General features: G+C 52.0%; 7 protein-coding genes and 1 non-coding gene across 8 annotated transcripts; 6 read left to right on the forward strand and 2 right to left on the reverse strand.

Moving 5' to 3' along the window:
• The first annotated feature begins 608 nt into the window (after nt 1–608).
• Nucleotides 609–1,579, forward strand: BP01DRAFT_422433 (uncharacterized protein). The gene is made up of 2 exons (XM_025579569.1): nt 609–728; nt 906–1,579. The coding sequence occupies exons 1-2, from the start codon at nt 698–700 to the stop codon at nt 1,487–1,489; spliced, it is 615 nt and encodes a 204-aa protein (XP_025432422.1). The 5' UTR covers nt 609–697; the 3' UTR covers nt 1,490–1,579.
• A 1,468-nt stretch (nt 1,580–3,047) lies between these two features.
• Nucleotides 3,048–5,202, forward strand: BP01DRAFT_355468 (putative GABA permease (Uga4)). The gene is made up of 7 exons (XM_025574698.1): nt 3,048–3,216; nt 3,306–3,451; nt 3,514–3,561; nt 3,624–3,771; nt 3,823–4,442; nt 4,495–4,879; nt 4,935–5,202. Exons 1-7 carry the CDS (start codon nt 3,129–3,131, stop codon nt 5,111–5,113), a joined length of 1,614 nt encoding a protein of 537 aa, XP_025432423.1. The 5' UTR covers nt 3,048–3,128; the 3' UTR covers nt 5,114–5,202.
• Nucleotides 5,203–5,647: 445 nt separating this feature from the next.
• Nucleotides 5,648–7,215, forward strand: BP01DRAFT_355469 (alpha/beta-hydrolase). Its single transcript, XM_025574699.1, has 6 exons — nt 5,648–5,910; nt 5,974–6,013; nt 6,114–6,238; nt 6,367–6,562; nt 6,687–6,996; nt 7,072–7,215. The coding sequence occupies exons 1-6, from the start codon at nt 5,705–5,707 to the stop codon at nt 7,101–7,103; spliced, it is 909 nt and encodes a 302-aa protein (XP_025432424.1). The 5' UTR covers nt 5,648–5,704; the 3' UTR covers nt 7,104–7,215.
• On the reverse strand, nt 7,209–9,676 carry ilv3 (dihydroxy-acid dehydratase ILV3). Its single transcript, XM_025573298.1, has 4 exons — nt 9,442–9,676; nt 7,963–9,359; nt 7,586–7,904; nt 7,209–7,514 (listed from the first exon to the last, which is right to left on the reverse strand). Exons 1-4 carry the CDS (start codon nt 9,510–9,512, stop codon nt 7,466–7,468), a joined length of 1,836 nt encoding a protein of 611 aa, XP_025432425.1. The 5' UTR covers nt 9,513–9,676; the 3' UTR covers nt 7,209–7,465.
• Nucleotides 9,677–10,718: 1,042 nt separating this feature from the next.
• Nucleotides 10,719–15,604, forward strand: BP01DRAFT_337782 (P-loop containing nucleoside triphosphate hydrolase protein; the record flags this gene model as incomplete). Its single annotated transcript, XM_025573299.1, has 3 exons — nt 10,719–11,081; nt 11,156–13,693; nt 13,750–15,604. 3 exons carry the CDS (start codon nt 10,719–10,721, stop codon nt 15,565–15,567), a joined length of 4,719 nt encoding a protein of 1,572 aa, XP_025432426.1. The 3' UTR covers nt 15,568–15,604.
• A 306-nt stretch (nt 15,605–15,910) lies between these two features.
• BP01DRAFT_337785 (DUF3425 domain-containing protein) lies at nt 15,911–16,985 on the forward strand (the record flags this gene model as incomplete). Its single annotated transcript, XM_025573300.1, has 2 exons — nt 15,911–16,074; nt 16,265–16,985. 2 exons carry the CDS (start codon nt 15,911–15,913, stop codon nt 16,983–16,985), a joined length of 885 nt encoding a protein of 294 aa, XP_025432427.1.
• A 772-nt stretch (nt 16,986–17,757) lies between these two features.
• On the forward strand, nt 17,758–17,849 carry BP01DRAFT_t110. The gene has a single exon. It is a non-coding gene; the product is annotated as a tRNA-Trp (tRNA).
• A 220-nt stretch (nt 17,850–18,069) lies between these two features.
• On the reverse strand, nt 18,070–20,182 carry BP01DRAFT_381504 (3-propionate hydroxylase; the record flags this gene model as incomplete). The annotated part of the gene is made up of 8 exons (XM_025577310.1): nt 18,070–18,605; nt 18,667–18,890; nt 18,949–19,106; nt 19,160–19,314; nt 19,366–19,510; nt 19,571–19,681; nt 19,743–19,914; nt 20,076–20,182. 8 exons carry the CDS (start codon nt 20,180–20,182, stop codon nt 18,070–18,072), a joined length of 1,608 nt encoding a protein of 535 aa, XP_025432428.1.
• Between the last annotated feature and the right edge of the window lie 297 nt (nt 20,183–20,479).

The following is a 20,479-nucleotide window of genomic DNA, read 5'->3' on the forward strand; positions in this document are numbered from 1 at the left end:
GATCTGGAGACAGCCGAAGCCAGAGCTGCGCACAGAATGCGGGGAGCGGCAAAAGATTACGGCAATGCATGAAGGCCTCAGGCATTCAGAGGGATGCATAAGGCATCAGTGGCTTGCTTCGGCCTCAGCTTGCATTTACTCCGTAGGCTAGTCCATGCCATTGTGGCCCTATAACCATTCAGGTAAGGTGGACTGGGCTTCTCCACGCCAAAGTCTCATTTGTGGCCCTTGTTTCGAAGATTAACTGGAAACACAGTAGCTACCCTGAGGGGCGAATGGGGAAGGGGCGAGAAGACACAGGTACTGAGTTGGAGACCACTGCACACTACATGTACCTGATGCGAGCACATATACCTAGTTATGTACTCTGGACAGTACAGTATATGTTTAGTTATGTACTGTGGGTTGGAGTTGGCACGTAACCAATATCCTAAACAGGACAACAACAACAAATGCCTCCAGGTTTTGGGGCGGATGGCGGAGGGATTGACACGGAGTAGAAAATTCCAGTGGCTGCCCCAGGCCAATCAGGCCACGACGGGCGGCGCAAAGGCGGGGTTCCCCTCCCGACTAATGCTCTTCATGATCTCACTTTCCCTGCTTCCATCCAACGATTGTCACTGATTCTTATACCTTCTTGGCCTAAACTCCAACTGATCGCTGCCCTTGCATCAGACCTACGACACCATCGTGAGACATGGCAGCACAGGCCAGTTCCAACTCCAACGGTATGTTCCTTTTAACCTGTGTCTCTCTCCCAAGCTCCAACCTCTCGCACATCACCCTCGTGTGCTACCTAAAGCGAAGCTTCTCTCTGGCGCCTCATTACTCCTCCTCACAATCCTTCTTCCAAGTAACGTACTTAAAAGCTTGTTTGCTAATTCCACCAATGTCGGCCTCTGTAGCTACCGCGACCTCGGAACTCCAATCCTCTCTCCGTGAGCTGGCTCTCACCAACAAAAGTCCCGTCAAAGACATTGCCCGTCCATCGATACTTCCTCCCTCAGCTCTCAAGAAGAAGAAGGCTGCTCCCGTCGCAGATTCATGGGAAGATGAGATAGACGAGAGCGCTTCCGAGTCCGACGACCTGGACAACAAATCGGCCACTATCTCCCGAGATGATCTACCCGTGCTCTCACCATCGATCCGCGCCTCTGAAGACCCCCTTGATCCTCCACCTACCCCGCTCTCTCCGCAGACATCCTTGAACCAGCCGTGGCCTTCTTATGGTAACGCCGGATCGGTTCCTCGATCGTCAGATTCTAAGTCCCCAGTATCAGGTCGACGACCGGAGAAACAGACGGCGGTAGCGAACAGATTGATTGCGGGAGCGCTGGGCATTCGAGCTCCGAAGCGGACGGAAGAGCAGCGTGCGTATGACCGAGCTGTGAAAGAACAAGAGATCAAGAGGAGAAATAAAGAGCGCGAGGAAGCCGCCAAGGCACGGGAAGAAGAAGAAAAGGCGAAGGCGGCTGTGTGGGATGCATGATTATCGCCAATACTTTATCTGTTATTACAAGGCGTCTTGGGTTGATGTATTTCATACGCTTACACTACACTAATCTGACCTAAATTTTGTCCTATTATTCGTCACCTGGCGAAGCTTAATTATAACCTAGTTGGCCAGTGTTTCCAGGCATATGAACCTGCCTAGCAAGCATGAGTTAAGAAATATACATTCAAGCTATAGGGCTGGACCGGATTGCATATGCTGAGAGCCCCTTGAATTGGGCCCTAGCATATACGCTTATATTACTCGGATGGTCATGTACAGGACACCCAGCATCTTAGACTCTTGATACTGATAGACTGACGCTCTATTTGCTGATCGGTATGTTAGCAGATGTGACACCACTCGATAACATGCTTGCTTGGATTGCTTTTACGAAGGTGTCGCACCAGATGCTCGGGTTAGGCAGAGGATTCCGATGGAGTTACGAACAGTTGATGGGAAGCAATTCGCGCCAGCCATGTATTGTATGGGCAAACGCTATCTCAAGGGAATCAGCCAAGTGTTATTCTGAGTTTATTCTCGATTGTCGTTATGTTGAGTATACAATGAAGAAAAATTTAATGGACCTTGACTTAATCGGAAGTATCTAAGGATCAATCTTCATATATATGGCCACCATCGCATTTAGCAGCAAAGATCCACATAATATCTTTTACCCCAAATCTCAACAACAGAATCACGAGGCACAACATCAACACCCTTCAAGACTCATATGCCCACGGTCCTTGACCAATATGCCTGTGTATCAGTGTCCTTGCAGGGAGCATTGAAGACCAAAGGGCTGGAGCACACATAGATTGAAGATATCAATTAGCTTATCTGAATCTGTCCCAAAGGGGAATAATAAGCATGATCTTGAGTGTTGCAATGGACATGATGATTGTAGATCTGGGGACTGGGTTGAGGAGATAAGGAACCTTGAATCTCTTGGCTTGAGAACCTGCACTAACCAGGAGAGGCTAGCCCGGTATGTTTTGGTTGCTTTGCAGCAGTCCTTGACATCACTCTTCATACCAGTGGAGCAATGAGCCAATGAGATGTTCCATTCGCTTCCTAAGATTCCCGAGGCCATAGCACTGACCCCCTCGTCTAGCCCTGGTCGCTGCAAGAAACTAATTTAGCTTGCAGTGCAGGTGCGTACAATTCGCATTCTGCAACAATCTGACTAAATTAGTGCCTGGCAATCTCACTTCCCCAACGAGTGGCGGACTGCTGGAGGAGATTGCATCCGGATCCACTTCGAACCATTGCTCTGAGACAGACTAGACCCGCCGATCGGAGGCCCATGCCAGCTCCTCTGTGGAGTAGGGAAGTGATGCTGTGCCAATACTTGACCACTAAATCTCACTAGCAGATCCATTTGGCAGCCTGTATGGAAGGCTGAACTTTGCGGCACGACACAATGCGTGGAAACGCCGCTGCTTGGCAAACTTTAATACATTCCTCTCCTTTACTCTGCCCCGGAAAGTAACCCTCTGCCCCCTCAAATAACGGGGGTTTTGCCTCGCCGGCCAAGTCTTTGAGTCTCTCCTGTCATCCTTGTAGTCTTTTCATCCTCAACCCCTTCGTCCTGCTCCTTCAATAGCTGCTTGCTTACCATCCGCAGCAGTCAGCAATGGCCGGCAAGCAGCATTCCCCTACGGCCTCGTCCGCCACTTCTAGTGCGGACGAACTTGCCAACGCCGGAGATTCGCAATTACTGGGTACCTCGCCTCCCGCTCATGTTAGCAGCATTAGCAGCAGCAGCAGCAGCAGCAGCAGCAATAGCAGCAATTAACTAACCACACGATAGCCACCCTTGGGTACAAACAGGAACTTCGTCGACAATACTCCACCGTTCAGATCTTTGCTGTCGCGTTCAGTATCATGGGCTTGGTGCCATCCATTGCATCTACTCTAGCCTTCAGTTTACCAGCTGGTCCTGCTGCGATGACATGGGTAAATACACGCTACCTCAAAACCACAGCCACGTAAAAGACCGCAATTACTGATTATCGAAGGGCTGGCTCATTGCAAGTCTCTTCATCTTCTGTGTAGGATTAGCGCTGGTATGATATTTGTTTTCCCTCTTGATGATTGGAGCGCGGCTCACATCCCTGTTCGGATTTAGGCCGATATGTCATCAGCAATGCCTACGGCCGGCGGGCTATACTGGTGGACCCATTACTTCGCAGGCCCGAAATATAAGAATGCACTGAGCTTCTTGGTGGGATACAGCAACACGATGGGCCTAGTCGGGGGAATGTGCTCGACGGATTGTGAGCTACCATCTGGTCATTCAGCTGAGATATCCGCTTACCCACCTATAGACACCCTTTCTCTCATGATCCTCGCTTGTGTCTCCATAGCACGCGACGGTGAGTGGTCCGCGTCCAACGGTGTTGTTTACGGTGTATATGTTGGCATCATAATTGTACACGCCCTTGTCGCCATTTACACTGGGCCCATAATGCCCCGTATCCAAACCTTCTGCATCTTCCTCAATATTGTCATTATTATCGCCACTGTCGTCGCTCTGCCGGTCGGCAAAGTCACAAATGGAGGAACAATCAACCCCGGCAGTTGGGTATTTGGCCATGTGGATAATTTAACGACTTGGCCGAAGGGTTGGGCTTTTATCCTCGCCTTTCTGGCTCCGATCTGGTCCATTGGTTTCTTCGACTCGTGTGTACACATGAGCGAGGAAGCTCTGCATGCTGCCAAGGCGGTTCCCCTAGGTATCATTTGGTCATCAGGATGTGCATGCGTGCTGGGTTTCCTGGTGTTGAGTGTGATCGCCGCCGTGATTGACCAGGACGTCCGCACAACATACGACTCTGTGTACGGACAGCCCATGGCGCAAGTCTACTTCACGGCGCTTGGCAAGAAAGGAGCCTTGGGCTTCATGGCTGTGTTGATAGTGATTCAATTCTCCATTGGATTGAGCTTGGTATGTCTCGACCTCATCTCAATTGGATTGTCTTTTCTGACAGCGGATATAGATCGTCGCTGCATCTCGACAGGCTTGGGCCTTCTCTCGGGATGGTGCCCTACCCTTCTCTAATTACTTCCGCCATGTGAGCAAGCGCATTCAATACCAGCCTGTGCGGGCAATGTGTGGCTTTGTGGCTGTTTGCATTGTCTTTGGGTTACTCGTCCTGATAAACTCCGTCGCGGCCAATGCGCTTTTCTCGCTCTTTGTGGCCAGTAACTACGTCGCCTGGGGCACCCCGATTCTGTGTCGGCTCATCTGGGGTAGGGAGCGGTTTCGCCCGGGCGAGTTCTACACCGGGCGGTTCAGTCGACCGATTGCGGCCGTGGCCGTGGTATGGTTGGTCTTCGGGTTGATCCTATCCATGTTTCCCAGCACGGGCCCGAACCCCAGCGGTAAGTTCTCATACTTCATCTCTTAAATCAGGACAATTGCCTAATGGTGTTTCAGCATCGGATATGAATTACACGATCGTGATCAACGGATTTGTCTGGGTCGCGTGCATGACGTATTACTTTTTGTTCGCTCGCAAATGGTACACAGGACCCAAGATGACTGTGGACGGGGTGGATTCTCGAGGCAATAACGACGCGAGTCAACTGGGAAGCAAGGATCCTTCCACTTCCTGATAGGTATCTCTTTGATTTACTTTTTGGCCACATAGAACATGGTAAGTAAAAATCATAAGAATTAGAGCATCTATGATATGAACATTCAGTATCCGGGTTATTATACTGTAGCAACTGTTGTGGCCACTTTTGGGAACCGAACAACATGCTTTTCATTAATGTAGGATTGTTGCGTGGAGTGGGATGCATGGAATATGACTCCTCCACCGTAGTGTCCATGTTTATATATAGTAGCCGTTTGCTTGAACTCGCAGCCACATCAGCTTCAATGAGCGCGTCCATACATCCTGCTATCTAGCGTCAACAAGCTTTGATCCGACCTTTAAACTGAAATGCCTCACCTTTCAGAAATCGCACGCGAAAAATTCTCACTTTCTCCACTGTCCACTGGTAGCAGCCTCACAGAAGCCATACTCCAGCCTTAGGCGAAAACGCGAGATTTCCCGAGATGCTGACTCATCCGAAAAGCAATCGGACTAATTACGTATCGCGACTATCAAGGATGAATATCAAGCTCAGATAGACGCTCTCTTGGTCGACAAAAACACTATTCCTCCGTAGACACATCTCCACTCCAATTTCTTCGCGGACATGCTCTGCAGACCCATTTTCTCTCGAGGGGTGACAACCCTCCGGAGCTCAACCGGCCTCCGCCTGTTCTCCTCCACCACGCAGCGGCTGGAACCCGACTTGTCCTACCAAGTCTTCAAGCCCGAGAAGGACGAAATCACCCGGGACCCGATCATCTTTCTGCACGGTCTGTTTGGCTCGAAGCAGAACAACCGGAGCATTAGTCGGTGAGTGGTCTATCTTGTGGAATGAGTGTGAGCAAGCGGATCACTGACGGGCGTTAATCGCAGCGCATTGGCCCGCGATCTCAAATGTGAAATCTTCACGGTGGTATGTATCCTGCTCCTTTGCAGGCTGCCTGTCTGTCTGAGCGCCAGGCGCAGTCAGGGCATGGGAGGTGAGTTAGTTTTGATCTAACTGCTGGGTCCAGGACCTCAGGAACCACGGCCACTCGTTCCATGCCGAGGAGCACAACTACTCCGTCATGGCGGAGGATGTGGTCAAGTTCATGCAGCAGCTGAAGCTGAAGAAAGCTGCCTTGATTGGGCATTCTATGTACGACTTCTTCCTCCCCCCTCTTCCCCCCCTGTAATCCCCCGTCGTCTCAAGTAGAATCCTCCACACTCAGGAGAATATGAGTGACATGAACTGATGGCTCTTTGTGTGTGTGTTCCGGTGAAAAGGGGTGCCAAAGCCGCCATGACCGTCGCCCTCGAAACCCCCAGTCTAGTGTCTGCCCTCGTCCCCGTGGACAACGCCCCGCTCAACGCGCCTTTGAAGAGTGACTTTGGCAAGTACGTCCGTGGCATGCAGCAGGTCGAAGCCGCCAAAGTGACCAAGCAGTCGGATGCGGATAAGATCCTGCAGGAGTATGAGGAGGTAAGTGCCCTGTCTTACTCTACCTTTCAGCCCAGTCTTTATCCAAAACCCTCATCTAGCTCGACCACACCAACAACCTCCCTTCCCTCCCTTTCCCCCGGACTACTAAATCAAGAAATAACAGTCCCTCCCCATCCGCCAATTCCTCCTCACAAACCTCATCCGCTCCCCAGACGACCAGACGATGAAATTCCGCGTCCCGCTGTCCGTGCTCGGCGAGTCCCTTGCCGACATGGCGGATTTCCCTTACCGGGAGGCCGACGCGTCCGCGAAGACATACGACGGCCCGACGCTGTTCGTCCGCGGCACGAAGAGCCGCTACGTGACGGACGAGGCCATCCCCGTGATCAAGGCGTTCTTCCCCCGCGCGCAGATCGCTGACGTCGAGGCGGGCCATTGGTTGATTTCGGAGAATCCGGAGCCGTTTAGGCTTGGTATGTTTTCCTGTTTTCCCTTTTGTCCTGGTTGGGTCGTGGGTGTGAATTGAGAGCTGACGTGTGTGTGTATAGCTGTGGTTAAGTTTTTCAAGGAGTTGAGTTAGATTAGAGGTTGAGGGTGTCTTGGGTTCATGAGGTGTATATAGGTAGGTTTGCTGAGGTTGTTAGAGCTAGAGCTGGATCTACATGGCTTGTTTAGTATAAACAAATTCAAAAAGTAAATGGTATCATCATCATTGTTGGTCCTTGAATAAATAACATGCAGAAGGCAATCACAGATGTATATAGCACAGCAGGAAATCTTGCTTTTGATCTCGCCTGAACCCAAAACTTTAACAAGGCAAAACAAAACCGAACCAGACCCTAAGCTCATCCCAGACAAGAAAGACCAGATTACAAGCCTGTAGGAAGCAGGAGAGCTAATAAGACAGATATCGTAGAAGATGGGGTGATTTTAGGGAGAAGTTTAGTCCAGGGCATCGGTGATACAACCGTGGCTGGCGTCCTTGACGAGTCTGTACAAGAATCAAACACATTAGTTATTATTCCAAGATTGACGATGCACTTCCTAAAGGCGAATACATACCTAGCGTACTTGCCGAGAGTTCCGCGGAGTGTGAGACCAGTAGGAGGCAGCTTGCCGGCAGCCTTATCGGCCTCCCACTGCTGTCTTCTCGTGGCAAGCTCGGTGTCATCAACATCGATATCAAGGACACGCTTCTCAGCATCGATGGTGATTACATCGCCGTCCTTGACCAGACCGATGGGACCGCCAACGGCGGCCTCGGGGACGATGTGGCCGATGAGGAATCCGTGAGAACCGCCGGAGAAACGGCCGTCGGTGATCAAGGCGCAGGAGTCACCGAGACCGGCACCCATGAGAGCAGAAGAGGGCTTCAGCATTTCTATTGGCAAATGTTAGCGACGACGCCTCAAACAGGATACCTGGGTGTAGTCACTTACCGGGCATGCCGGGACCACCCTTGGGCCCGCAGTAGCGGATGACCACAACGGTCTTGTCACTCTTCTTGATCTCGTTGCGCTCAAGAGCAGTAATGAAGTCGTCCTCGTCCTCGAAGACGCGGGCCTTACCGGTGAAGACGGTTCCCTCCTTGCCGGTAATCTTACCAACACTACCACCAGGAGCCAAAGTACCCTTCAGGATCTGGATGTGACCGGTGGGTTTGATGGGGTTGGACAAGGGACGGATGATCTTCTGGTCCTCGGGGAAATCGGGGACCTTCTCTAGGTTCTTGGCCAGGGTTTGACCGGTGACAGTCATACCGGATCCATCGATGATACCCTCCTTAAGCAGGAACTTGAGCAGGGAAGGAGTACCACCGATGTTGTGGAGATCAGCCATGACGTATTTGCCGGAGGGCTTGAGGTCGGCCAAGAACGGGGTGCGGTCCGAAACAGCCTGGAAATCCTCGATATCCAGCTTGATACCGACGGAGTCGGCGATGGCGATCAAGTGGAGAACAGCGTTAGTAGAGCCGCCAGTGATGTTGACGACAATCATAGCGTTCTCGAAGGCCTGGCGCGTCAGGATATCGCGTGGGCGGATGTCTTCCTTGAGGAGATTCTTGATCGCCTCACCAGCCGCAAGACACTCGAGGTACTTGGCCTGGGATTCGGCAGGGTTGGAGGAAGAGCCAGTAAGAGTCATTCCCATGACCTCGATGGCGGTGGCCATGGTGTTGGCAGTGTACATACCACCGCAAGCGCCACCTCCGGGGCAGGCGTTGCGGATGATGTCGAAGCGTTCAGGCTCGGTGATCTCTTTGCTCAAGAACTGTCCGTAGGCCTGGAAGGCGGAGACGATGTCGATGTCCGCGTTGTTCTGCATCGAGGCGCAACCGGGCTTGATGGTACCTCCGTAGACCATCAAACTCGGGCGGTTAACTCTGCCCATCGCCATCAACACACCAGGCATGTTCTTGTCACAGCCGGGGATGCTGATGTTGGCGTCGTACCACTGACCGCCCATGACCGTCTCGATAGAATCGGCAATCAGATCACGGCTCTGCAGAGAAAAGCGCATACCCTTGGTGCCCATACTGATACCGTCACTGACACCGACGGTGTTGAACTGGAATCCGACCAATCCGGCCTTCTGAACACCCTCGCGGACGCGGTTGTTGAGGTCCATCAGGTGCATGTTACAAGGGTTACCATTGTACCACACAGACGAAATTCCAACCTGAGCCTTGTTCATGTCCTCCTCGGTGAGACCAGTGGCGTACAGCATGGCCTGGGAGGCACCCTGCGAGATCGGCTGGGTGATGTTACGGGAGACTTTGTTGAGGCCGGCATCCTTATCATCGGCCTTCCTCGAAAGAGTGGTGGACAGCGAGCGACTAAAAAACACAGAAGAGGAGATCCGGTCAGCAAGTATTCAGTACAGTTGAGAGAGCTTGGAAACAATGATGAAGCACACACCTGTTCAACGAGCGCTGGCTGAGGCTCCGAAGAGCGGCGGGCATACGGCCCCGGCTCTGAGAGAGAAGCATTGCCGGATCGAGAGCACGCAACTCACGGGGAGAAATCGGAAGCTTGGATGAGAGGAGAGGTATCGAGTGAGGGATATGAGAGAGATTAGATTAGAAGCCCTTGACCATAGCACAGCAGGAATAATATAAGGGAGCATGCGAAGGGTCAACAGCAGCGAGTCACACACAGCTGTGGAAAATTGGGCCGGGGGCCTCCGCAGCTCAGCAGCTGCGAAGTCGGGGGCCGGAGTTGGACAAATTCTCCCCGCCACCCAATCCTTGCCCATCGTTTGTCAGCCATTGTCCAATCATCGAACTGGGGTGGGAATGACTCAGCCCGGTCTCGACTGCTTTTCGTGGGGAGCTCTGCAGCTAGCCGTCTTGAGATTTGCGTGGCGGTCCTCGAGTTCTACCGATTCCGACTCAGCTCTCGGCCTGACATGAGATGCGCTTTTCCCAAACGGGCCGATGGGGTTGTTGTTGTCCAAGCCGGGCGGTGGGTGGTTGTAACACATAACTAAGGAATTTCAATCCACCATGGTGCTTCCACTTTCTTGCATGGCTGATGATGTATGCTCCATTGAAATGGTCGATTATCTCATGCGATAAATTATAGACTCGCCTCATCGAGGCTCTGCTGCTCTACCTAAAGCAACAGCTGAAATGCACACATATGAACCTGGCTCCTTGCGCATAATGATGCTCCCGTACAACAACCTGTATACATGCCTGGAACGAGCTTCCAATTCGATTTGCTCCAAGCCGGCCAAGCGAGTACAACTTGCAGTCTATATGTTGGTAAGAGTCTGTTATCGGTCCGAGAAACCTGTCGATGCAGTCATGCGCGATCCATGGCGAGCTCAATTGTTACACCGTGCGCCATCGTCTGGCAGACGATCTGTGCCCACCTTCACCTGATCAGTGCCGATCTAATGAGCTTCTACGAAAGGGCTTCCCTTAAAGCCTGGTCTATGCTCTATTGCCCTTTTTTTGTTTAGTCGTGGTTTGGTGGTGCGGTGCCGGGCATTGCTGGTTTTCTTGATAGTGCATGCAAGGGAATGCGGCAAGAATGCAGGTGGTATGCAAGTCTTGCAGCGCCCTTAATATTATCCAGGGACAACCTTCTACGCGTTAGCTTCAGTCTGTCTTCTGGTCTATCTCGTCGCGCCACTTACCTCTCCTTTATCGACAAATCGCACCTTTGGAGGTGCTGAGGTTCCATGCGGGATGACACTTAGTCGCGAGATGGCGTCCACTGGGATAGACGCTTTGGGCCTTTCGCTTGTGGTTTGCTGCAGCGTGCCAACATTGTTGACAGTAATTACTCGCTTTCGAGACGCAAAGTCGCACCATGCATCTGATTCACAAGACCCATCGGAGACGCCTCTACTAGGCTTGTCGAGTTATGAAGACGAGGATGGTGAAGCCACACCAGAATCCTTGGAGCAGTTCTCAGCGTCATGGCAGCGGATTGCTATAGTGCTATCGTCTGTCATAGGGTTTGGGGTGTCCTTGTCACAGGCTATCATTTCGATGGAGTCGCGTCAACGCGAATGTATGATTTCCTTCTGGCTGCAAACGGGTGGATGGGTATGTTCTATGACTCCTTGAAGGCAACAGATCAGCCCGATGGTATATTCGTGGTTCATTCTAACCGAGCATAGATGGTATTGTGTCTACAATCTGCCGGCTTCTTGATCGAATTAGCGCCGGCAAAACGATATATACTCGGGATATACGCTTCTGCGGCTGGCTTTGTTATGATCCTGGTGCTATGCGCGGACTTTGTGCTTGTTTGGCAGTCTGGAGATAATGGTAATCTCGATGACCTGTGCACAAGTTTGATGATAAGCCAGGTCGGCATCGCCTGCCTACGAAGCTTCCTCTGCTTGTTGATACCCAGGCGCCCTAATGTACACCATCAAGGACAGGTAGTGGACCAGGAATGTACAGTGAGCCTCTTCGGCAGGATAACGTTCAGCTGGGTCAATGATCTCCTACGATTTGTGGTGACGAACAAAGGCTTGGAACTGGACGATCTCCCGAAACTGCCGGTGACCGCGCGCGCTCAAACTCTTCATGCACGCCTTGAGACAATGCGCCACTCTCGGGAATTGTGGAAAGCGCTCATAATCGGACATCTGCGGCCACTCCTATTACAAAGCACATTAAGCATTATCCAGTGTCTTCTAGGGTTCGGACCGCAAGTGGCATTGTTCGGCATACTGAGGTCACTAGAGGATCGCTATTATTCGCCAGGGGATACAAACACAACCTGGATATGGGTGCTCGGGCTCGGAATAGTCCTTGTCCTATCCTCCAGCATTGAATCCTGGCTCTGGTGGATCATCTATTCTCGGTTGTGGATACCAATATATGAAGGAATCTCCGCTGTCGTGTTTGCAAAGTCATTGCGATGCAAGGATGTGAAGCAGCTGAGCCGCTACAGCCAGGAAGGTAAGAACGATGGAGGCACCGAGGACATAGACGGGGTAGAGCAACAGGGGAGTCGCCAAACTGTCATCAATTTAGCCACCGTGGACTCCAAGCGGATCGCTGACTTCGTGATGTATAATTACCTTATCCCTTCTTGCATTCTTCGACTAGTGGTTGCATCTGCTTTCCTAGTCCAGCTGATTGGATGGAAGAGTTTGCTGGCGGGTGGCCTTGCGGCGATCCTGTTGACCCCGATGAACACCCATTTGACGAAGAAATACTCGGCAGCCCAGAAAGATTTCATGAATGCTAGCGACAAACGAATGAGCGCAGTAGCCGAAGTACTGCATGGGATACGACAGATCAAGTTCTCAGCTCTCGAACAGCAGTGGCAGGATCGGGTATCGGAAAAACGCCGCATCGAACTCAAATACTTATGGAAAACGTCTCTGTACACTACTGGCATGGTATCCGTGTGGATCATGGGACCTCTCTTGTTGTCTGCCGTGTCTTTGACTGTATACGCGCTGACTTATGGCGAGCTTTCTGCCTCTGTGGCCTTTACAGCTCTTTCTGTGTTTGGATCTCTGGAATCCGCCCTGGCGAGTTTGCCTGACCTGATGTCTAAAGCAATGGAAGCTAAGATTAGTGCTTCTCGCATCGACCGGTACTTAAACTCGGCGGAGAAAGCACCCTATACGTTCAATGTCGAGGAGATAACTTTCGATAACGCCACCATTGCATGGCCGGCACAGGATGATGAAGATGAGCAATCTGGCTGGGACGATGAAGAGTGCTTTTGTCTTCGCAACCTTAATCTTCGATTTCCTTCGAAGAGATTGAGCGTCATCGCTGGGAAAACTGGCTCTGGGAAGAGCTTACTCTTGGCCTCCATCCTAGGCGAGTGCGACGTCTTGGCTGGCATGGTTGCTATCCCGCACAGTCCTCCGTCCCATGAACGATTTGACGAGAGAGCAACGCGTCATAACTGGATAATCGATAAGGCTGTGGCTTACGTAGCCCAGAATCCCTGGATGGAGAACGCAACAATCAAAGAGAATATTCTGTTTGGACTCCCTTACGATCGCTACCGATACCGCAAAGTACTCCGCGCTGTAGCGCTGCAGAAGGACATTGACATGTTACCGGACGGCGATTATACAGATATAGGTGCTAATGGCATCAATCTAAGCGGCGGCCAGCGCTGGCGCATATCATTTGCACGGGCCCTATACTCACGAGCAGGGATATTGATCATGGATGACATCTTCAGCGCGCTTGACGCGGAAACTGGGCGCCACCTCTATGAACGCGCCTTGACCGGAGAACTTGGCCAGAATCGGACTCGGATCCTCGTCACACATCATGTGGGTCTGTGCTTACCTCGGACAGACTACTGTGTTCTTCTCGCAGATGGGATTATGATCCACGCTGGTACGAAGGAGGAATTGGCTGCGGCTCAAAACCTGGTGGACTTTTTGGATCAAACAGCAGAAACACCGGTTACTGAAACCCCTCCCGGAGTGCAAGGACCTAAAGTATCATCGAAGCGCGTGTCAACAAACTCGAGACTATCTACCAACTCGCGCCTCTCGACAGCCACTAGTATACACACGCTCCGAAGGTTTACTGAGGATGAAAAACGGGAAAGGGGGGCTGTTTCCACAAAGGTTTACGTTGAATATCTCACCAAGGGCAACTGTCTCCGCCTTTGGACATTGGTGTTTCTGGCATACAGCGCTTTTATGACTCTTCTAGTCGGTAGGGTACGTGTGTCTCTACTAAAACATGAATCGCTAGTTCTATCAACTAACATTACTAGTCTTGGTGGGTGAGCGTCTGGACCAGTGCGTCCACTCCATCGTCTGATGCAGAAAACGATCCACAATCTCTTAAAAACTTCATGAACCGGGCGTGGACGTTCAAAGCCGACGAGGATTTGATGTTCTATCTCACAATTTATATATGCTTCTCTGTCGCCGCATGCGTTGTCGGCACAATTCGTACATTGGCTCTCGCCTTCGCTTCGCTGGAATCCTCGCGTCAACTGTTTAACGATCTTCTGTATACTGTTCTGCGGTCCCCTTTGCGATGGCTCGATACCGTTCCAACTGGGCGCATCCTGAACCGCTTCACCTCCGACATCAACATTCTCGACTGGAGGCTGGGATATGACATAGGTCATTTTGTCTACAAAGTATTGGAATTGGTGGGCATCCTCGCTGCGGGGTTGTTGGTTTCACCTCTTCTCTTGCTGTTCGCTTGCATATTGTTGGTCTTGTGCTTCCAGCTATCGAGGATTTATTTGGTGGGCATGCGGGAAATCAAACGCCTAGAAAGCACGTCGAAAAGCCCAGTTTTGGAGCGATTTGGGTCTACCATGGTCGGCTTGGGGACCATTCGCGCCTTCCACAAGACAGAGGTGTACATCAAGGACATGTATGCTCGAATTGATCGGCATGCACAAACGGCATGGTATCTTTGGCTATTGGACCGCTGGCTTGGAATCAGAATGAGCATCGCAGGAGCTCTCCTGTCAACCATTACAGCGGCGTTGGTCGTCTATATTCCCCAAATCACCCCTGCACTGGCAGGCTTTGCGATGAGCTTTGCGCTACAGTATAACTACGCTGTGTCCATGGGACTTCGCTTCTATGCCAACGTGGAGACAGACATGAACTCTACTGAGCGTGTGCTGGAATACTCCGAGATTGATATGGAAGATCAGGGTGGGGTAGAGCCGCCGGCAGCATGGCCGACTCGAGGAAGAGTAGAAGTGGAAGATCTGGTGGTTGGATACGCGCCACATCTACCTCCAGTGCTCAGCGGGCTCAATTTCAGCTTGGAGCATAACCAGCGCCTAGGCGTGGTAGGACGTACTGGGGCTGGAAAGTCCTCGCTGACATTGGCTCTGTTCCGCTTCCTGGAGGCGCGGCAGGGGCGTATCTTTGTGGATGGCCTGGATATCTCGCAGATCAAGCTCCAAGCCCTACGGAGTCGCCTTGCAATCATCCCGCAGGACCCCGTACTGTTCTCGGGCACCCTGCGGTCTAATCTGGACCCATTCCATGAACACACCGACCTGGAGCTCTATAATGCGCTAGAGCGGGTACATCTTGTCTCTTTTGAAGATACTCTTACCCTGGCCTCGCATTCCAGTAATGATCCTTTGAGTGACAGCAGCACAATACCATCCTCGTCTGCCTCTTCGACGACAGGCCCCACAAAGAATGCGAACTTCTTCGCTTCGCTTTCATCAATGGTCTCGGAGGGAGGTCTCAATCTCTCTCAAGGGCAGAGGCAACTACTCTGTCTCGCCCGAGCCATTGTCTCCCAGCCTAAAATTATGGTTCTGGACGAGGCCACCTCCGCAGTCGATATGGAGACCGAGGCCTTGATCCAGCGATCGATCCGGGAGGAGTTTGGACGCAATGCGACTTCCCTTCTTGTCATTGCGCATCGCCTTAGCACCGTTGCTGATTTCGATAAAATCCTGGTGCTTGATGCTGGCAAGGCAGCCGAATTCGGAACTCCACAAGAGCTGATGGCCATTGAAGGAGGAGTGTTTCGAAATTTAGTGCAGAACAGTGGGGAGAAAGCACTGCTGGAGGAGATGATATGGGGAGCGGGAAAGAAGTAAATGAATTTGAACTGGCGTGGTGGGACTGTTATTGCAGGTTGTTGTAAATAAATAAATACATGAAACATTCACTTATCGTAACTGGTCGGTAATAACAAGACGAAACGGCGCGGTGGAGCAGCAACGGGGTTACGTTAGCTCCGGCATCCTCCACACATACATAAGAGCGCCCCCGTCGGGAACTATTCTTCTTATCTGGCTTCCAACTACTTTAACCTTAATCAGCCATTGCATGATTTCCACTTCTGCCTGATATCCGGTACTGCATGTCCACATCACCCGCACACTCGAGCGCGCTTACCTCATACCTGACTGCACCAATTTGATGGGCTCGGACCTCGGGATGGCTTTGGTGAAGGAGGAAGAACCGAGACGATCTATTCTGGCGGAAGTTGCTGCGGGATCCGCAGTGGACCCTGAAGATGACTGGGCCGGCATGGGAGATCGCAAAGAGAGGCGACGACGACAGAACCGGTTGAACCAGCGGGCTTACCGTGAGCTGCACATGTCTTGGGAGTTTCGATTCCATGAATTGACCACGAAGTTCAGGCCAACGCAAGCAAGCCACTCGGCAAACGCAGACGCAACCGCCGAAGCCAACAATACGACCCATCAAGGCCGAATCCACGAGCAGCAGTAGTGATGAAGCCACGATGACAATATCCTCACTCTTCCCCTCCCCTCAATCAACCACCAGCCCCTCCTCCACCTCCTCCTTCTCGACCCAACTCGCCCGTTCACCCTCCCGCAAAACCACCACCGCCACCACCACCGCCACCATCACCACCACCACATCGACAACGACGAGGAGACCCCGCAAACCCTGCGCAGACCCCATCACGCACAGCAATCTTCAATTACTCCTCGCGCAATTTACCCGCGTCGCCTACGACTCGTACATGACGGGCTCCCCGACCCTCGACCACCTCCTCACCGTCAGTCGCATCAATGTCTACCGCGCCTTCGCCACCAACATGCTCACGCTCGGCATGGGCCCCGGCAGCGACTGGATGCACGACGACGCGCTCTCCGTCTTCACGACCAAGTCCCCGCACAACGCGCTCGACCCGTCCGCCCTCCCGCCGCACCTGCGCCCCACGCAGCTCCAGCGCACCGTCCCGCACCACCCGTGGCTGGACTTCTTTCCGCTGCCGCGGTTCCGCGACAACCTCGTGCAGATGGCCGACCGCTTCGACGACGAGGAGCTGTGTCTCGATATCATGGGCTTCTGGGATACGCCGACGGAGACGTATAGTCTGCTGGTGTGGGGGGAGCCCTCGGATCCCGCGAATTGGGAGGTCTCCGAGGACTTTTTGAGGAAGTGGCCGTGGGTCCTGCGCGGGTGTGCGGAGTTGATGGCGAGTACGAATCGGTGGAGGGCGAGAAGGGGGGAGAGAATGCTTTTGAGGTATTTGTGATGGGGCCTTCCCCTAGTATTCTTCGGGTGTTGGAAGGAAAAAGTGGGAACTAGAAGATTGTCTCCTCCATGGGGTTTCAATGGCTGTGTGCATATGTACAGTTACAGGGCAGGGGGGTACAGTAGTTTACGATGAATCTCCCCTGCTTGCATTACCAGTCTCACCAGCAAGCAGGTTCTCAGGTCCTTCAAACCCGAGCTTATTTTACTGGAGTGCTCTAGCTCGTCTAGAATACCATAGACCGCGATTCAGAGCATACTCTGACAGCCCAAATGTAGAGATGGAAAAGGCCGAAGAGAGCTCCACGACGATACCGCAGTCCGACTACCAGGCCTACGGTCCGTCTAAAAATCCGTGAGGCGGCGTGCACTTAAGGTTGCGGTTTGACCAATAAGAAGCGTCAGGGTCTTCTTGAAGGCTCCAGTCTTGGCGCAAGCCTGCATTTGTCATCTATCTGCTGAAATCTGTGTATGGGCTAGTATTTACATTCATGAAACTAGTATGTAATTTACACACGCTGTTGCGTTTGTTGATAGCATGATCTGGAGGTAATTGAGTGCTATGTGGCTTAATGAGTCTGAGGCTGCGAGGCTTCTCAGTTGAGGCATAAGTAGAATGCGGCCTGAAGGGAATTGCTGCTACATATTGTATTGCTCATGTAGGGTGCCTGGAGATGTACATTGGAAGCCACGTCGTCGCCTTATTTATCAGGCACCAACATAACCGGGGGGGGTCAACAAGATCAAGTTCCACCACACTAGCACAACAACACGCCGGGGTGATGTAGTGGTATTAACATTGCAGAGCCCCCAACTTCGAGAGCGGGTAAAGTGCAGATTCTGGGTTCGAGTCCCAGTCCCGGCATTTCTTTTTGCGTCCTCTTCTGCGAGGGATGCCGTCATTCGGATATCATGAGTCGGAACTTGAGAGATGGATGTCAGAGGGATGTCAAGGGCAGAAAAGGGACGAAGTCGGGATAGAGAGGGATACGGGGGACAGGTAGGGTCTTTACCCTGACAGGCGGGTAGCCGCGATGGAGTGATAGACTAGATTTACCAGGCCAGATGCTTCCTTAACATCTCTACTACTTCCATCGCATCCCCAGAGCAGTGCCGAAATACAGCGAGAATATGCTGGTCCGGACTGCCTGACCCTTCATCAGCCCCGTCAGTGTCCACCACTTCTCGCTCACTTCTCCAGGCTGCAGGTCGAAATCCGCGCCCCGAACGACTAGATTGACCTTAAGTCCACGCGGCAACCTTTCCCTAGCTTTCTCTAAGACAATTCTCCAGAAGTCTGCGTACCCTTCATCCACAAGTATTGTAAATGCGTCGAACACACACAGGTCCAGCGTCGAGTATTGCTTGCGTTGCACCTCCTCTGCCGACAACTCCTTTACATACGAGGAGTCGATCGGTCCCAGTTGACCAGCGATAGAGCTTGAAGGCTGTATCCAAGCATGAGGTAATCTCGCCCCCGACACACATTCTGGCTCATAGGTAGACGCACACCCGGGAATCTCAGTCTTACCATAGATATACCCAATATGAAGACCCAGATTGTCGAAATGCTCGCGTTGGCCTTCGATGCCTTCGTTGACTGCACCAGCAAGCTTAGGATCTGCGATCGTGCGATACAAGTTCTCACGCGCGACACGGACGTCCGGATCTGTCGCTCCCACTGTTTTTCAGAAGACGGAATATTTGTTGTCCGTTCTTGACACTTTGGGCTGCATTGACTAGCGCGAGGGGACGACGCTCGAGTTCGTAGGTGTCCAGAAGCGAAGGGCTGGCCCAGCCGTGGTGGATAGCAGCGAGCTTGTAGGCGAGGTTGTGAACGTCGCCGAGGCCGCTATTGAGGCCTAGGCCACCGGTGGGGGGGAAGGAATGAGCAGCATCACCGGCCCTGTAGGGGTGGTCAGTTAAAGAGCTTGGTGATTGAGAAGGTGGCTGATGATTCTGACAGGAGAACGCGGTTGATGCGGTAAGACCTGGCCACTTTGCGACTGAGAACCCAAGGTCGATAGCTGAGGACGTCGTATGGAATGTGCGTCCCAATGGCAGCATCGACGATCTTGCGGCATAAAGTCTCATTCCAAGATTCTACCGGGTGCTTCTGGGCCTGATATGTTCAGCAGGAGACCGTAGATATCAATGAAGAAAAAGCAGACTTACATCAAAGTTGCAAAGCAATACTTGGTTTCCTCCGAAATCATACCCGATGATGACCCCGGAGACCTCTGGAACCTTCACCCAGTGTAGCATGCCCACTCGTTCTTTCACAACTGGGTACAGATTGGCATTGATGTGGATGGTCATCATTGTCTCGTCTAAATCTCACTCGTCAGCTTCGATCTTGCCAAGGGGTTGCTTTCACAGACAAGAATCTTCTCCCTCGCTCTCCACTCCGAGACACCTTCGAACGGCACTCTTTGCACCATCACAACCAACCAAGTATTTGCACTTGACATGATATTCTCGCTGCGCTGCCCGGTCCTCAATCGTTGCAACCACATAGTCCCCGAACTGTCATTTGTCAGTGACTCTTCAGACTCCCAAATGCCATCAACGAACAACACCACATACATCCCCAAGCCTCACAAAGGAATGATTCTTGCGAATCTCGACCAAAGAATTCTTCATGAGCTTCTGCTGCACGTATTCTTCGAAATCCGGTTGCGGAATGTTATGAAGCATCTGCTCGTCACCACTTAGAAAGATCGACCGGAGGAGTCTATTGATGCTAAAGGGAGCAAACCGTAGGAGTTTCGTCCAACACCTCCGGATCCATCCGCTCAAAGGGCAGCCGTCCCACTTGCCTCCCACTCAGATGTGTCACGAAATTCACCCAGAATGCATTTTGACGACAGGTTCCCAGGCGGCGTATTGCATTCACGTCTAGGCCAAACTGGCGACACAGCTCTAGTGTTCTTGGGCATAAAGCGTGGGCTTTCGGGGCGTCGAGTCGCGTGGGGTAGCGTTCGCATAACAAGGATTGAACTTTATGAACGGGCTGTTAGCTGGCCTATCCTTGTCTTATATAGTGCTCTTGAATCTGGGGGACTGGATCTAGGGGTGAATCGGGAAATACCTCCCAGCTGCGCCAACAGGTATGCCAGGAGTAGGCCGCATGGGCCGCCTCCAAATCAGGACGGGGACGTCATCTGTGATCTGGTATTCTTGTCGTGCGGGAGACATGCTGGTGAGTTTGACAATTCTGAGATGACAAGTGCAGGGGGTGGGCTGCTTGCCTTTATGTAGACGATCGAATTAGAGGCAATGGGGCACTGGCAACAATGCAGCTAAGTGGTGGTGATTTGTTTGTTGTCCAGTGTGATACTTCAGTTATCCTTCTTTCCCCACTTCGGGTGGGAAATGTTGGTGTGGGCTGCCTGTCTTTATGTAGACGATTGAATGAGGCAATGGGGCATTGGCAACAATACAGCTAAGTGGTGGTGATTTGTTTGTTGTTCAGTGTGATGCTTATCCTTCTTT

The sequence above is a fragment of the Aspergillus saccharolyticus genome, assembly GCF_003184585.1.
Source record: "Aspergillus saccharolyticus JOP 1030-1 unplaced genomic scaffold BP01scaffold_10, whole genome shotgun sequence".
NCBI lineage: Eukaryota > Fungi > Ascomycota > Eurotiomycetes > Eurotiales > Aspergillaceae > Aspergillus > Aspergillus saccharolyticus.

Bases quoted from the DNA above. Each gene is read 5' to 3' on its own strand.
- BP01DRAFT_422433 (XM_025579569.1), top strand. From the start codon at position 698: ATGGCAGCACAGGCCAGTTCCAACTCCAACG. The intron at 729-905 runs GTATGTTCCTTT...CGGCCTCTGTAG, and splicing joins GGCCAGTTCCAACTCCAACG to CTACCGCGACCTCGGAACTC.
- BP01DRAFT_355468 (XM_025574698.1), top strand. From the start codon at position 3,129: ATGGCCGGCAAGCAGCATTCCCCTACGGCCTCGTCCGCCACTTCTAGT. The intron at 3,562-3,623 runs GTATGATATTTG...GTTCGGATTTAG, and splicing joins TCTGTGTAGGATTAGCGCTG to GCCGATATGTCATCAGCAAT. The intron at 4,443-4,494 runs GTATGTCTCGAC...CAGCGGATATAG, and splicing joins TCTCCATTGGATTGAGCTTG to ATCGTCGCTGCATCTCGACA.
- BP01DRAFT_355469 (XM_025574699.1), top strand. From the start codon at position 5,705: ATGCTCTGCAGACCCATTTTCTCTCGAGGGGTGACAACCCTCCGGAGC. The intron at 5,911-5,973 runs GTGAGTGGTCTA...CGTTAATCGCAG, and splicing joins AACAACCGGAGCATTAGTCG to CGCATTGGCCCGCGATCTCA. The intron at 6,239-6,366 runs GTACGACTTCTT...TCCGGTGAAAAG, and splicing joins GCCTTGATTGGGCATTCTAT to GGGTGCCAAAGCCGCCATGA.
- ilv3 (XM_025573298.1), bottom strand. From the start codon at position 9,512: ATGCTTCTCTCTCAGAGCCGGGGCCGTATGCCCGCCGCTCTTCGGAGC. The intron at 9,360-9,441 runs GTGTGTGCTTCA...TGTGTTTTTTAG, and splicing joins AGCCAGCGCTCGTTGAACAG to TCGCTCGCTGTCCACCACTC. The intron at 7,905-7,962 runs GTAAGTGACTAC...ATTTGCCAATAG, and splicing joins GGGTGGTCCCGGCATGCCCG to AAATGCTGAAGCCCTCTTCT.